Genomic DNA, 12,609 nt, shown 5'->3' with positions numbered 1-12,609 from the left:
TTTTATGACATGCAGCAACCAGCCACTCGTGGGCAAGTCTTTTTTTGTCTTCCTTGATGAAATACACAAAAACAACATATTTTGTATTGTTTTATTACAGAGTTAGGGTATTAATATACCATCAGAAAATTTTCAAACTATGTCTGAGGTTTAAGAAGCTAACGTATTTCCAAAGTACAGCAAGTGACAGCTGCTAGTTTTTGGTGGGGTCAATCACTCTGCCCATGAACAACAGAGATTTTGTGTCTTCATGGTATATGAAGAAGAAAAACGGACGGTTGACAATGAAGGTCCGGGGTAGTGAATAGGGAATAATGCCAATTGTTGTGGCAGCGGCTGCAGTCGTCCCCACTTCATCCACATCAATGACGGCTTTATGTAGCACCTGCAATTCAAAGTCAGTTGAGGACCCAAAAAAAAAAAAAAGAGATGCGTTGTAGACAGTAAATTGGGTTAAACTGACCTCTGAAACCTTAAGGCCTTTGTCCTTGCTCAGCTTCGTCAAATTGGCGGAGCCACTGAAGAGATTCGTGAAACCCATCTCGGGGAGAATGTCGTGCAAAGCGTATGACTCCTCCATCTTAAATTTGGGGATGTTGATCTCCAGTTTACTGTAAACAGAATAATGCATTAGACAGCCTGATTATTTCACATGGTTTTTAAAAAGAAAAAAGAAAAAACACCTCACGTCTTTTGCAGTTTTTTGATCCAACCAAGCATCCTCTTCGCAGTGATCTCATCGTCGATAGTATTGTAATCTACTCCTTTGTTAGGCAGCAGGATGAGCATGGCCACGCCTTCCAGGTAGGGCAGTTTCAGCACACGGGCACCGAGACGAGTGTCTTCCATCGTTTCAAACTTGTCCTCATTGAACATCATTGGCACTTGCGGAATATTGTAGTTGTCGATGTAGAAGGGAGCGTTGTGTGTGAAATTGGGGTTGAAAGGCATCTTCCACCCACCTGTAGAAGTCAAACGCACATGAGGTTATCTGGAAACTGTCAATGTTAAAATTTAAACTTACCTTGGAAGTAAAAAGTGTTGACCATCATGAGCTCGGCCGTTGGATCAATTCCGGTGACCATTTCTGTCACTTTGCCCCTCGTCTTGCCTTTTATATACTCATTAATGAGACTGATGCTTGCATTTGTGTCTTCAAAGTTGACACTCTTGATGTCAGCGTAAAAATAGGACTTCATCTGTTCCTCAAACGTCTTCTCGATGCTAAAGTGTTGACGGACGAAGAGGGACATGCCTTGGTCCAGTTTCGTCGTTCCGTTCTGCGAGATGTTCCCATGGAGCGTCTGGAACAACTTCGGAATCAGATCCGGCTGGTCAGCTTGCTCCAGATTCTGCAGTTTGAGTCCTTTAAGTATCTCTTCGTACGTGCTGCCGTCAGAGGCCATGGAGAGGGCGGCAAAACTGGTGGAAATGCTCAGAGGGGAGAAAATGATGTTCTTGTCGTGGGAGCTGGATATTTTGCGGTAAAGGTCCATAGCAAACTCCACGTTTTTGAAGGAGAGATTCAAAATGCTGGAGTAGGGAAGCGGCGCTTGCTGCACCGGAGCGAGGAGACACATCAGCGCAAAAACAAAACCCATCTTCATCTTGCGCGTAGCCATGATTTGGGTCTGGGAATGTTCGGGCGCACAACCTGAATCATGAAGGCAAACATGCTGTTAATGGCAAATTCAAACAATAATATTTCACCTGACATCCCTTAATTCGTATAAACATTATTTGTAGATGACTCTCATACATACCATCCATCTTGAGTAACATTAAGTCCAAATTGTTATTTGGGGAAACAAAGTGCAAGTGTGCTTTGAGTGTTACACATTAACCAAGGCACATAGGCTATTTGCTGTTGCTTGTCCCCTCCCTCCAAATGTGTTGAAATGATGCATTCAGTGTGTGTGCGTTTGTGTATGCGTGGGTGAAAATAATCATTAATAATATACCAAGCAAGTTTTTTCCTGTCAATTATGGGGCCAGAATCAGTGCCTCTGCTTGTGTATGTGTGTGGAGGGCATGGATGAGTATTGTGTCTTTTAAAATAACATCATAAGAGGGTTGCATCAAAAAGTTTAGTTTTACTCAAACATTGCTCAGTTTTCATGGAAAAAGTCTGGTGTGGTGGTTAACTCATTCACTCCCAGCCATTTTCACAGAACCAATCCCGTTCGCTCCCGGCTGTTTTACTGGATTTTGACTGATTTTGCAAGGCCCACAGAATATTGTGTTTGATTGCTATAAAGGCATGGAACCTATCAAAAGAAAGATTAGGTGCTCTGCTGCCACCTGCTGGCCGTTTGTGGACTAACAACCATTTCTGCAACCGTTCTTTGCAGTTGAGAGGCTGCATCAAAGCCTTCTGTATGCTCTAGCATAAAAAAAAAAAAGTATAAATACGTCTTTGGGACACTTAGAACATTAACAAAAACGTATTTATACGTTTTTGGGAGAAAATGAGTTAAAGAAAACAAAGAGCTCACAAACCTTTTTTCCCATCTCTTCTTTGATCACTGACTCAGAGGCCACAACAACCCAAAAGTCTTACAAGACCGTTTACCCAAGTCTTGTCTGCATTTGGGTCCTCACGTCATGTGACATGATTCTGGTGATTAAAGTTTGCAGTGTTATAGAAATGCTCGACATTGTCATGACTGTGTTTTGTTTGTGGCAAGTGTCTGATTTGAACTGATGCAATCAGCATGTAACCAGAAACTGTGTGATATCAGGAATCTTGAATCTCTCTCAACTGGTCAGAAGCTATGTGATGTCAGGAATTTTTAATTTCTTTCGACTGGTCAGAAGCCAATCAGTTTTACCCGCGTGTCAGCAGCTAATCAGATAAATGCACGTCAATCCTGTTTCAGCGACCTATCAGGGTTACCCACGTCTGGCCGCAGCCAATCAGATCTATGAGTCAGATAGAAGCGTGTTTATGCCGAATTATTCATCTGTTGATCTGCTCCTCTCGTCTTCTGTCTCTCCGATCCCCCGTTCACCTTGTTCCATGCCTCTGGATCCATGATGCCTTCTCATCTTTTCTGATCTAGTCATGAGGTCGTTCCTCGTAGACAAGATTTGTTAAGCGAATAAAGTGTTAAACTCTTATTTGTGTCTGCGTTTTTGGGATCCAACTCCAGATCACAACAGACATCATATTAAGATCTGTTTCCTACATTTTGATGACCTTATTTAGTGCAGAAAAATGTATTTAAAAAAACCCAATCCAAATTACGACATTTAAAAAGAAAAAGTAGTTGAAGAAATGGTCATAATTTTAATTGAGAACAACCAGCCTATAGGACAGATTCCCAACCAATGTGCTGTACTGTGAAACTTGTGCCGCGAGAGAGCATCAATTCTCCTTCCATCCATTTTCTTACGCTTGTCAGAAGGCCCGAAAACATGGTGTATGCACCCTTTGTACATGAGGTGAGTTATGGGAAATTGTCCACATTTACTTAACAAATATGTTCACGTTTTGGGCTATTTTTTGTTTGGTTTTGTGCTGAGCATAAAAGTTGAATAAAATGACAACGTTTCTTTAAATCCTGGAACAATTCCAGTATGTATTTTAAGAATGTGTGCATTACGGAATAAGAACTTGACAAAAATGATGAGTTAGTGCTTACAGTGAGAAGCAAATGAATGTCAAACTGGTTAACCCAGCATTTGCATGCTTGCCTGTACATTTTAAATCAAGCCAAACATGATGGAAAAAAAGTGACAATCATTCAATCATGGAATCTTCAATCTCCCCTGAGGTGAAACTACACATGAATTCAAATTTCATATGAAATTCCACCTAAGCATAGCTGGGAATCTGAATAAACTGTTTCCATAATACAATGATGGTATAATAATTAGTGTTGTTCCGATACCGTTTTTTGGCTCCCGATTCCGATACCCAGCTTTGCAGTATCGGCCGATACCGATACCATACCGATACCTAAGGGTTTTTTTTCCCCTCAAAATAAAAAAGCTGTCCTTCCATTGGTTCAGAGCCTTCAAGGGCCAATAGGATATCTATAGTCCTATATTAGTGTTGGAATTAATAGTATCGGCATGTTACTTGAGGACTCACCGATACAGATACCACTGTTTTAATGCAGTATCGGCACCTCTGCCGATACCAGTATCGGTATCGGAAAAACACTAATAATAATGCAGTAATGCTGTAATGTGTTCTTTGGATTTCTAATCATCTCAACAGCTCATTTTGCAAAACTTTGCTATTAAATTTGGAAGGCCACTGATCAATCAGCGGCAGAGACATAATTATTTCAAAGCAGTGCAATTCAACAGCCAACCTTTTTAAAGGGGACTTGTCAAAAGAGAAGCCATCCATTCATCGTCATGGACACTGATGAGGAGAGAATGTACTAAGTCCTGCTGGAATAAAGAATTAATTTGTTTATCGCATGTGGATCGATAATCCTGTTCCCTTTCAAATTACTGTATATTGACAGCAACAAATGGGAAATTATGTATCATTCAAAAAAAGTCACTCGACAGGTAATGTTGCCTTGAATGTTCACAAACTGACTGATGATATGTTACTATATATTAGGGGTGTGAATTGCCTAGTACCTGACGATTCGATTCGTATCACGATTCACAGGTCACGATTCGATTCGATACCGATTAATCCCGATACGAATTTATAAGTCGATTGTTGCGATTTTTTTCCATTCAAATTTAGAAAATACTAATCAGTAAGCTTGTAGAGTGTAAGATTTATATGAAAATGTATTATTTATTTATCTTATAGAGGTTGTAATCTGTTTCATGTTTGAACAGTATTAAAATAAAATATTAAGGCTTAATGTTCCGTTCATATAACATTCTTCCATGCTCAAGGTGTGAATCCTAACCCGAAGTCAGACGTTTTGTTGAATATTTTTCCATTAAAAATGGAAGTTTAAAAATCGATTCACACAAAAAAAAAAAAAAAAAAAAAAGGCAATAATGATAAGACGTTGAATCCGTTGAATCCGAATACCGAATGAACAATTCTGAGCTTTAAAAAAAAAAAAAAAAAAAAAAATCGATTTTTTTTTTATTGAATCGATTCGAGAATCGCGCGATGTAGTATCGCGATATATCGCCGAATCGATTTTTTTTTAACACCCCTACTATATATTAAATGACTGTATGAGTTACGGCAACTAAATAATATACCGCAGTAGTAAGCAAGGCACAGCAACAGAAACGGGTGTTGCTCAATTACCTTATCCACTAAAATGAAAATGCCTGATATTAAATGAAATTTTCAGAGCTGGCTTCAAAATGATTTGTTGCCTTGTACCCACAAAAAATGACTTAACGTCGAATGACTGATGAATGGCTCCGACGCAGAAACGCAAGAGCACTTTCACTACAACTTGACAGTGGACAAGTGCTTTAAATTCACATCCCGCCACAAACACCCTTTTGAATGCAACAGTTCCTATATCGATCTCTTGCAGAGAGAAAATTAGGAAATAATACAGTATACAGTAGAAATAGAAGGCGCTATGGTTTAAAAAAAAAAAAAAAAAAAAAAAAAAGGCAAACTTGTTTCACTGCAACATGAGTTCCGCTCTTTTGCAGCCTCAGTGGAAACAACACCAGGCCGCCTGCTGCCTTTTTCCCTCGTCGCTTTCTAATAATTTCCTCTCTCCTGAATGTCCACACGTTCACAAAAGGTGCAACAAGGTAGGACTTGCGGAAGGAGCAAAGCTACCCCTGAATTGGGAGGAGTTACAGGCCCAGGTAGCTTTTCAACAAAAGCTGACGTTTTTCCACCTTCACAGGCTGGGATTTTGTTGTTGGTCCACTTCAGTGCAACTCTTCTCTGCAGAAAAGCCAGCAAGGAATATGAATGAATCTTCATATGTCGTTGTCATCGTGAATGATCTGCAGCATGCTTACCGATTGATGTTGTGTTGCCTTGTTGAGGAATGTTAGACTGGTGAGGGTGTTGCTGCCTAAATAAACAAGAATGGCTTTAAGTCCGGCTTTAATTTATCGTCCGGGCCGATTATTGGTGCTGTTATTTGTCATTTTGACAAATATCAGCATCGGCTTTTTGAACGAATGTGAAGGCGGAAAAAGCTGGTATCTCACTGAGCGGTTTATGTTTGTGAACGGAGCGAAGTTTAGGGTTTTCATCAGGATTTGTAAGGTTCACACAGTTTTTACTTGTCGCAAAGACATTTCAATTTTTTTTTTTTTTTTTACTGTCTGTGAAGATCTTTTTAAACATTTTATGAACCTTGACGAAAACCCCAAATTAGCTACATTAGCATGCATTTGTTGCTCAGTGACATACAAACAACTTTTCATTTTTGCGTCTACCGGTATTTAAATTTCCGCTTAATAAAAAAATAAAAAATTATGCTAACACTGGGAACTGCCTACATTAAAATTTTAGAAAACTTTCGGGAAAAACTTTCACATACTGATGAACCTGGAAGCTCCCAGCAATTTTTTGTTAGAATTTTTAAACAAAGCTGTCAGTTCTTTATATGTTTAAAATTAAAAGGCTTTTTGAAATTTGAAATTTTGACACAAATATTTATTGCAAATGAATATCAGCTTGAAATATCAGTTATCAGTCACCTTGACTTTGGTCTATCACTAAGCATTAGAGTTCATTTACATTTTCAAGGACTTTAAAGATCAAATTGAAAGCTTTTTCATCCCTAATAAATTAAAAAAAAAAAATTTAATTGCAATTTTAGCATTTTTTAATAAACTATGACAAGCAGAACAACTAAAATGCTCTTCCTTGAAATGGCTGAAGGTATAATAAACCTGCACATCCACATGTTGCCATTTATAAAACACAAGTCATGGATTTAATAATCACATAAAATAAAAATATAAATACGCTACACATGCTACACAGTTGGGCAAAGACTTCCATGAAGGTCATGTTGTTAGCAGACTAGGGCGACTTTAAATACATACCTAAATATGGCATAAAAAATTGCTGTTGTTACATTGCAATACAGCTCAGTAGACATGTGAGATTGCACGATTTGGACAAATGAAACAGTTGAAAAACTACATCGAAAAAGAAAAATCGGAAAAGAAACCTTTTGCCAGGTAACTTAGGTAGGCATTCTCATATTATTCTCATAATAATGGAACGTGGAACGCATTGTTGTACCCACCGGTCAAAATAGGCCTGCCTCCTCTTCCTCAGCTCGTCTGCTGTGAGTGCCTCATTGTGGGCCCGTAGTTCTCCTGCAGCCTCGCCGCCCGCGTTTACATTTCCACTCCCAGAATCTGAAGAAGTGTTGGTCAACGCAGCTCCTATAATTTTGAGGGAAAACCAAAATATCAATCAGACAGTTGACTACTTTTACAATTAACTGCCGCCATGTCTTTGCGAAAATTTAGCATAATTGACCCCATGACTGTTTTTTTTTTTTACCAGGCTTGCTTGTCATATGGAAAACAATGTAAAAATTAATCCACTCATTTTTTTTCTCAGCAGATATTATAATTCAAAGTTACTTTTTGGGGAGTTGGCAATAGCACCACTTGCCTATGCTTTTGTAAAGCCACACCCCAAGCAATAAACTTGAAATTGGTCAAATAAATGAACTGCCCAGTCCGACTACTAATGTGTTATTTTACCTTGCATGCTAAGCTGAATGGCCCTACGGAGATCGGCTTCCTCATCTTCTACATCGATATCCTGTCTACTCAGTGTGAGAGCTCTCTTCAGCTGTTCATCCTCATCCACAACGTCACTCTCCACACCAAAGCTCATCTCCGTCTGGCCCAGTATTGCCGACCTGCTGCAAGTCCCACATAGATGAATAAAAAATTTAAAAAATCATTTCAACCATTTCAGTTACTTATTTCAAGCAATAAAGTTTCTAGATTGACCATTCAGTATGTACCCTGCACTCGTCTGAGCTTGGACCTCGCCAATAAGTTTTGGCCGTTGCAGTTGTTGCACTCTCATGATCCCAAGAACCTGCTCTGCTTCACAGTCGGGGAGATTTCCTCGGACCACAAATATGGAATAACCTGCACATGTTAACTTTGATTAGTACCGTACATACTCTTTATTTTCATTCATGTATTTGGTTATTAAGTTACCCTCTTGCTGTAACTGTGCAAGAAAAAGGGCTAAATATGTGTCGGAGATCAACTCTGGTCCAGTCAAAAGGGAATTTAAGTTGAACCACTGAAATGAGAAACCAAATATTATTTTCATGACTTATGCTATGAGACACTTATGTAGGAAGACATGTACCTGTTGTCCAAGTTTGCGAATAGTAAACCAGTGCTCCTTGTAATTGCATATGAAGGCTTTTTCATTTCTGAAACAGACAGAGGGACACCTTATTATGATCATACATTCAGTAGTCCAGTTTATAATGCATACATACATTGGATTTATCATCAGGCTCTGGTATTCCCGGCTGTTGAAGAGGGTAAGCTCCAGTCCCCAAACTCTGAGAGCATTGCTAATAACCTATGATGAAATCCCACCAAAATGTTATAAATCTATTATGATATTTAATCTGCAAAAACATAACAGTCAATCTCTGGAACTCACTTGTATTGAAAAGAACCCACTGTCATCCATATTTCCAGAAGGTTGCTACAAACAAATACAGCACATTTGTTAATTTTAGTATGTCAACAAATGCACCGACATTCCAACATTCTCTGACCTGTAAAAAGGTCCTGTACTCGTCGCTGCCCATTCCTCCCTCTGCCATCCTTATCCTCTCCTCTTCATCCAGCTGATGCGCAATAGAGGAGAGATCCACGGGAGTGAAGTATTCGCCCTGCAGCAGGTTGTTGAGGCAGTGCTGGGCGCAGAGAGAGCCCTCTTGCTGCACATTGAACGTCAGTTAACGCAATGATAGCACAACAACATCCTCTTTTTCTTTAAAATAAGGACATACTGTACATTTAAAATTAACCCTGACCCTTTTCCATATGTTCGTCATGTCATAGAAAAGTGATTTAAATTGTGAAGGTTTTCTATTCTATTCGCTGATGTTTTGCTTGGGAACACTTGAGCTTTCCTTTTTTCCATTCAATCAACATTAACAGCGTCTTGGAGCAAATTTGACAAATTGAGCAGGGGATCAAATATTTATTTTTCCCCACTGTTGCTCCTTAGCCTAGTTTGTTATTCCAAGAAGCTACTATCAGCCATTCGCGTAGCAGGTAAACACCTCACTAAAACCACGCGTTTCGTAATTTGCACCTTCCTGGATTCTTCGTGTAAATAAAGTTTTCACCATTATTGAATGACAACTTTAGCAACATAGCTAATAGGGAAACAATACTGCAAGCAAAAACCGCAAAAACGCTGACCAAAACAGCGTAGTTTACATATCGCTGGCACGAGGCTGGCGCTGTAATGGACACATGATGGGGATTATGTGGAGGTAAAAGGCGTAATGTACACATTTAACTTACTTTCTCGTGAAATATGGCATCCATAGCTCTCCCTGTCAAACATTAAACTCTGACCTCGCTCGTCACAACACAGACAAAACGAGCAGCGTCTCCTGGTGGATAATCTCAGAACGCGCGTCTTCGTGTTCAAAACCCCGTAGACACTTAACGGTTTTTTTTTCTTTTCTTTTTTTTAACACTGGGTAGGTAACAGTAAACGGAAATATTTAATACACCGGCATAACATAATACAAAACGTTTATTTAAGCGTATCCTGACGTGTGACACCAAAGTCAAAGGACAAAAATTAAGCGACCTCCAGAGGGCGCTGTCTGTTGTTGATATTCATTTCGGGTATGTTTTGTTTATAAAGGTATGTTCCCAACGGAAAAGAGGATAACGAACACAAACACAAATGACGTACGCTGCACAGTTGTTTAATATAAATGATGACTCGTACGATGACAATATTGCAGCAACGTAAAAATATTCCGACCTGGAGCTTTTAATTGTGCTGCATTCCATAAGCGTGGGAATTCGGAGTATTTAGACCTTCAACCAGTAAAAGGTTGCACTGGAACGCCACTTAAACTGCGAGGTCCATAGTCCCGACGGCGGAGAAAAATATCTACCCCAACTTCACCGAGTTGCTCAATGTAATATGATATATCACTCGAAAACTACTGTCACCCCCATAGAGAAACGTAAAAGGTAAAACGTAATTTACTAGACTATAAAAATACATTTATCTAAATTAGTCATTATGGAATTATCAATGCACGTTTTTTTTTTTATTTGCTGTAAAACATACAAATTCCTCTCGAACGCTTTGAGGTCGGAACTGCGAGATTTACATCCGACTTCCCACCTTCATCTAATGCAGCATTAGCCTTTGACGTAAACATTAAAATAATGTTACGAAATCCCCGATTAATAAATTACCCAGCTGTAAGGTAGAATAACTGCATGACTGATTATTCTAACAAAACATTCTGTCAAAAGAGCTAAAGAACGTCTGGACGAGGTACGATTAACGAGCCAAATACAATACAAAATACAAGTAAATGAGATGGTTGTGGGGGCTCCCGGTTAAATATGGCGGCTAAATCCGCACGTTTTGAACCAGCCGCGGCGCTACTCCCACTTTTCTGGAATGCAGCATTAACGACAGTCTCTCCGTCTTCTTTACGGCAAATGGAATATGGCGGAGCCTCAGAAACCATTTGACGAGCTGGAGCTCATAAAGGTATGGGTTCCAACAGCCTTACACAACTGACATCGTGCACAAGGGGTTACGGAGAAAGTGACGGGCTTAATGTGTCGGTTACGTTGCTCAATCTATACGTATGATGCGCTCAAATTACGTTCGACTTGTACGTGTCACGTACAGTGGCATTTAGCTTGTGTATTCACTCTCATAAAAAAAATGTCCCTGCAGTGCCTCACATATTGTTGAAGAGGTGGATGTTGACTAGTGTTTGCTGTATTTTTATTGTCTTAATGTGCTGGAGGTTGCTGCCTTAACCGATGGTTTAGTCCAGGGGTCACTAACCAAGATGATAGCTACTTCTTGGCGATTTGGTTAAATGTGAAGGGCTATTAGTTTGATACACAAATAACAAATGTGCTCAACATCTCTTTAATAATGTTATCTTGTTACTATTGATTGTTAATGATATTCATTGTTTTGATTTTTCACAGTAGATACATTTCAACATGAAACACTAACCCCCCTCCCCCTATAATTCTCTGCCAATCCCCACATTATACGCCAATCACTTCTACAACATTCCTAGGAAATCACAATGTCCTTTTACTGGTGAAGTATTTTTAGAGCAGGCCCAAACAGTCTAATCGTGATACTTGGGGGCTACCTGGCTACCGTGACCCCTGGTTTAGTCAGTTTGAACCAGCGTTTTCTAAAATTTATTGAGCTGAAACATATATTTTACATTAGAAAAATGCCACAAAATATACACATACATAGTACACAGTCATTGTTCTGCCTGTACGTTGATCGCGATGAACTGAACAGACATAGCATTTGTATTAAATGAATACATTTCAGACTTATTAGGTTGAATTGGATCATTTCTGGCGGCACACATGATCTCTCACAGCTCACCTAAACTGAATATCTGTTTTTTTCTCCCACATTGATGAGTATTGGTTGGTTGGTTGGTTTATTGAACAATGAACATATAAAGTTAGTGTGTCACAGCACAGTCACCCATACGACTACTAATAGCAGAGAAAACAGTAAGGAGTAAATATCTATTCTCCCTTCATATGCACACATTACGCCACTTTAATTCTTTACAAAAGGCTAAAGAATGCAACAATTCTTCCTTTATTACAACACAGGATCAAGATTTGTCTAAGGAAGCGCCATTGAAATTTTATCAATGTCAAATTGTGTTGCTTTGCAGGAATGGCAGGCGTCCGCCGATCTGAAGCCGGCCATGTATGGCTACCTGAGGAAGCAGGTGCCTCGGATCTTCTCTCACAAGGAGGAGTCGAATCCTCAGGTGGAAGAGGAGCAAGTACAGAAACTCCTCCTTCGCCCGCTGGAGTACTTCCTGTTTGGTGAAGATCCCGACGAAGGTGTACAGAAGCTCAAGCAGGACAGTGCGTCTTCCCAGCTCTGCGGACGCGTCTTCAAAGAGGGGGAGACAGTCTACTCTTGCAGGTTCCAAAATGATCCCTGAGTGTGTGTTAGAAATTAGTGTTTCCATTCCATTATTGTGATGGTTTTACCAATAACATAGATGCAAATAATATCGATCAACATAGCAATTGGAATAATATACCATACTGGGTATATCGTCAGGTAGTCTAGATTCTAATTGTGCCTAGATGTGAATGTTAATGTGAGTGTAACTGTAAATTCATGTTTGTCTAGCTTCTACAGCAACAAAAAATGGATCATAACTTCTAACAAATTTATACAGATTTGCACCAAAATCAAAGTTTGAAATGTATTAAATCTTTTTTTTTTTTTTTTCATAATTCTGCTAACTAACCAAACATTTCTTAGTGGTAATTATATAGTCCCCTTACCGTTGGCAACAAAGTTGAGGTTTAAATTACACTATAAGCCACCCGTGTCTACAAGTGAGAGGATGAGAAAGTTAAAAAAACAAACAAAACATGTTTAGCTCACTGTTAAAAAAGAAG

General features: G+C 39.3%; 3 protein-coding genes across 6 annotated transcripts in view; 1 reads left to right on the top strand and 2 right to left on the bottom strand.

Moving 5' to 3' along the window:
- Positions 1 to 77: 77 nt before the first annotated feature.
- On the bottom strand, positions 78 to 4,961 carry serpina10b (serpin peptidase inhibitor, clade A (alpha-1 antiproteinase, antitrypsin), member 10b). Of its 2 annotated transcripts, none has more exons than XM_077537906.1 (5): positions 4,323 to 4,961; positions 1,025 to 1,654; positions 689 to 962; positions 464 to 611; positions 78 to 385 (listed from the first exon to the last, which is right to left on the bottom strand). In XM_077537906.1, the coding sequence occupies exons 2-5, from the start codon at positions 1,620 to 1,622 to the stop codon at positions 194 to 196; spliced, it is 1,212 nt and encodes a 403-aa protein (XP_077394032.1). In that variant the 5' UTR covers positions 1,623 to 1,654; positions 4,323 to 4,961; the 3' UTR covers positions 78 to 193. The 2 variants fall into 2 exon arrangements, with proteins under 2 accessions (XP_077394032.1, XP_077394031.1); XM_077537905.1 differs by lacking the exon at positions 4,323 to 4,961 and adding an exon at positions 1,764 to 1,899.
- A 571-nt stretch (positions 4,962 to 5,532) lies between these two features.
- atxn3 (ataxin 3) lies at positions 5,533 to 10,707 on the bottom strand. Of its 2 annotated transcripts, none has more exons than XM_077537909.1 (11): positions 9,454 to 10,707; positions 8,694 to 8,858; positions 8,576 to 8,620; positions 8,406 to 8,491; positions 8,270 to 8,336; positions 8,113 to 8,200; positions 7,911 to 8,040; positions 7,642 to 7,805; positions 7,173 to 7,314; positions 5,926 to 5,981; positions 5,533 to 5,848 (listed from the first exon to the last, which is right to left on the bottom strand). In XM_077537909.1, exons 1-11 carry the CDS (start codon positions 9,475 to 9,477, stop codon positions 5,802 to 5,804), a joined length of 1,014 nt encoding a protein of 337 aa, XP_077394035.1. In that variant the 5' UTR covers positions 9,478 to 10,707; the 3' UTR covers positions 5,533 to 5,801. The 2 variants fall into 2 exon arrangements, with proteins under 2 accessions (XP_077394035.1, XP_077394036.1); XM_077537910.1 differs by having other exon boundaries at positions 10,375 to 10,707.
- The window catches only part of ubr1 (ubiquitin protein ligase E3 component n-recognin 1), a 20,329-nt gene continuing 17,602 nt past the window's right edge, over positions 9,883 to 12,609 (top strand). Inside the window, exons 1-2 of one of the 2 annotated variants that reach the window (XM_077537904.1) lie at positions 9,883 to 10,678; positions 11,862 to 12,121. In XM_077537904.1, coding sequence (XP_077394030.1) covers positions 10,634 to 10,678; positions 11,862 to 12,121 — 305 coding nt within the window. In that variant the 5' untranslated portion in view covers positions 9,883 to 10,633. The remainder of the gene's footprint in view (positions 10,679 to 11,861; positions 12,122 to 12,609) is intronic. The other variant, XM_077537902.1, reaches the window with a different exon arrangement.

Source organism: Festucalex cinctus, chromosome 12 (genome assembly GCF_051991245.1).
Source record: "Festucalex cinctus isolate MCC-2025b chromosome 12, RoL_Fcin_1.0, whole genome shotgun sequence".
Classification (NCBI taxonomy): Eukaryota; Metazoa; Chordata; class Actinopteri; order Syngnathiformes; family Syngnathidae; genus Festucalex; species Festucalex cinctus.
Note: the sequence above shows the minus strand (reverse complement) of the source record. Positions and strands in the feature narration are given on the sequence as shown.

What these genes read in the sequence shown, in the direction of transcription:
- serpina10b (XM_077537905.1), bottom strand. An exon ending in ATCAAAAAACTGCAAAAGAC is followed by an intron (nt 612 to 688) that starts GTGAGGTGTTTT and finishes TTCTGTTTACAG; the next exon opens with TAAACTGGAGATCAACATCC. An exon ending in AAGGCCTTAAGGTTTCAGAG is followed by an intron (nt 386 to 463) that starts GTCAGTTTAACC and finishes TTTGAATTGCAG; the next exon opens with GTGCTACATAAAGCCGTCAT.
- atxn3 (XM_077537909.1), bottom strand. Translation starts at nt 9,477, where the DNA reads ATGGATGCCATATTTCACGAGAAA. An exon ending in GTGGGTTCTTTTCAATACAA is followed by an intron (nt 8,492 to 8,575) that starts GTGAGTTCCAGA and finishes ATTTCATCATAG; the next exon opens with GTTATTAGCAATGCTCTCAG. An exon ending in AGGCAACACAACATCAATCG is followed by an intron (nt 5,849 to 5,925) that starts GTAAGCATGCTG and finishes GCTTTTCTGCAG; the next exon opens with AGAAGAGTTGCACTGAAGTG.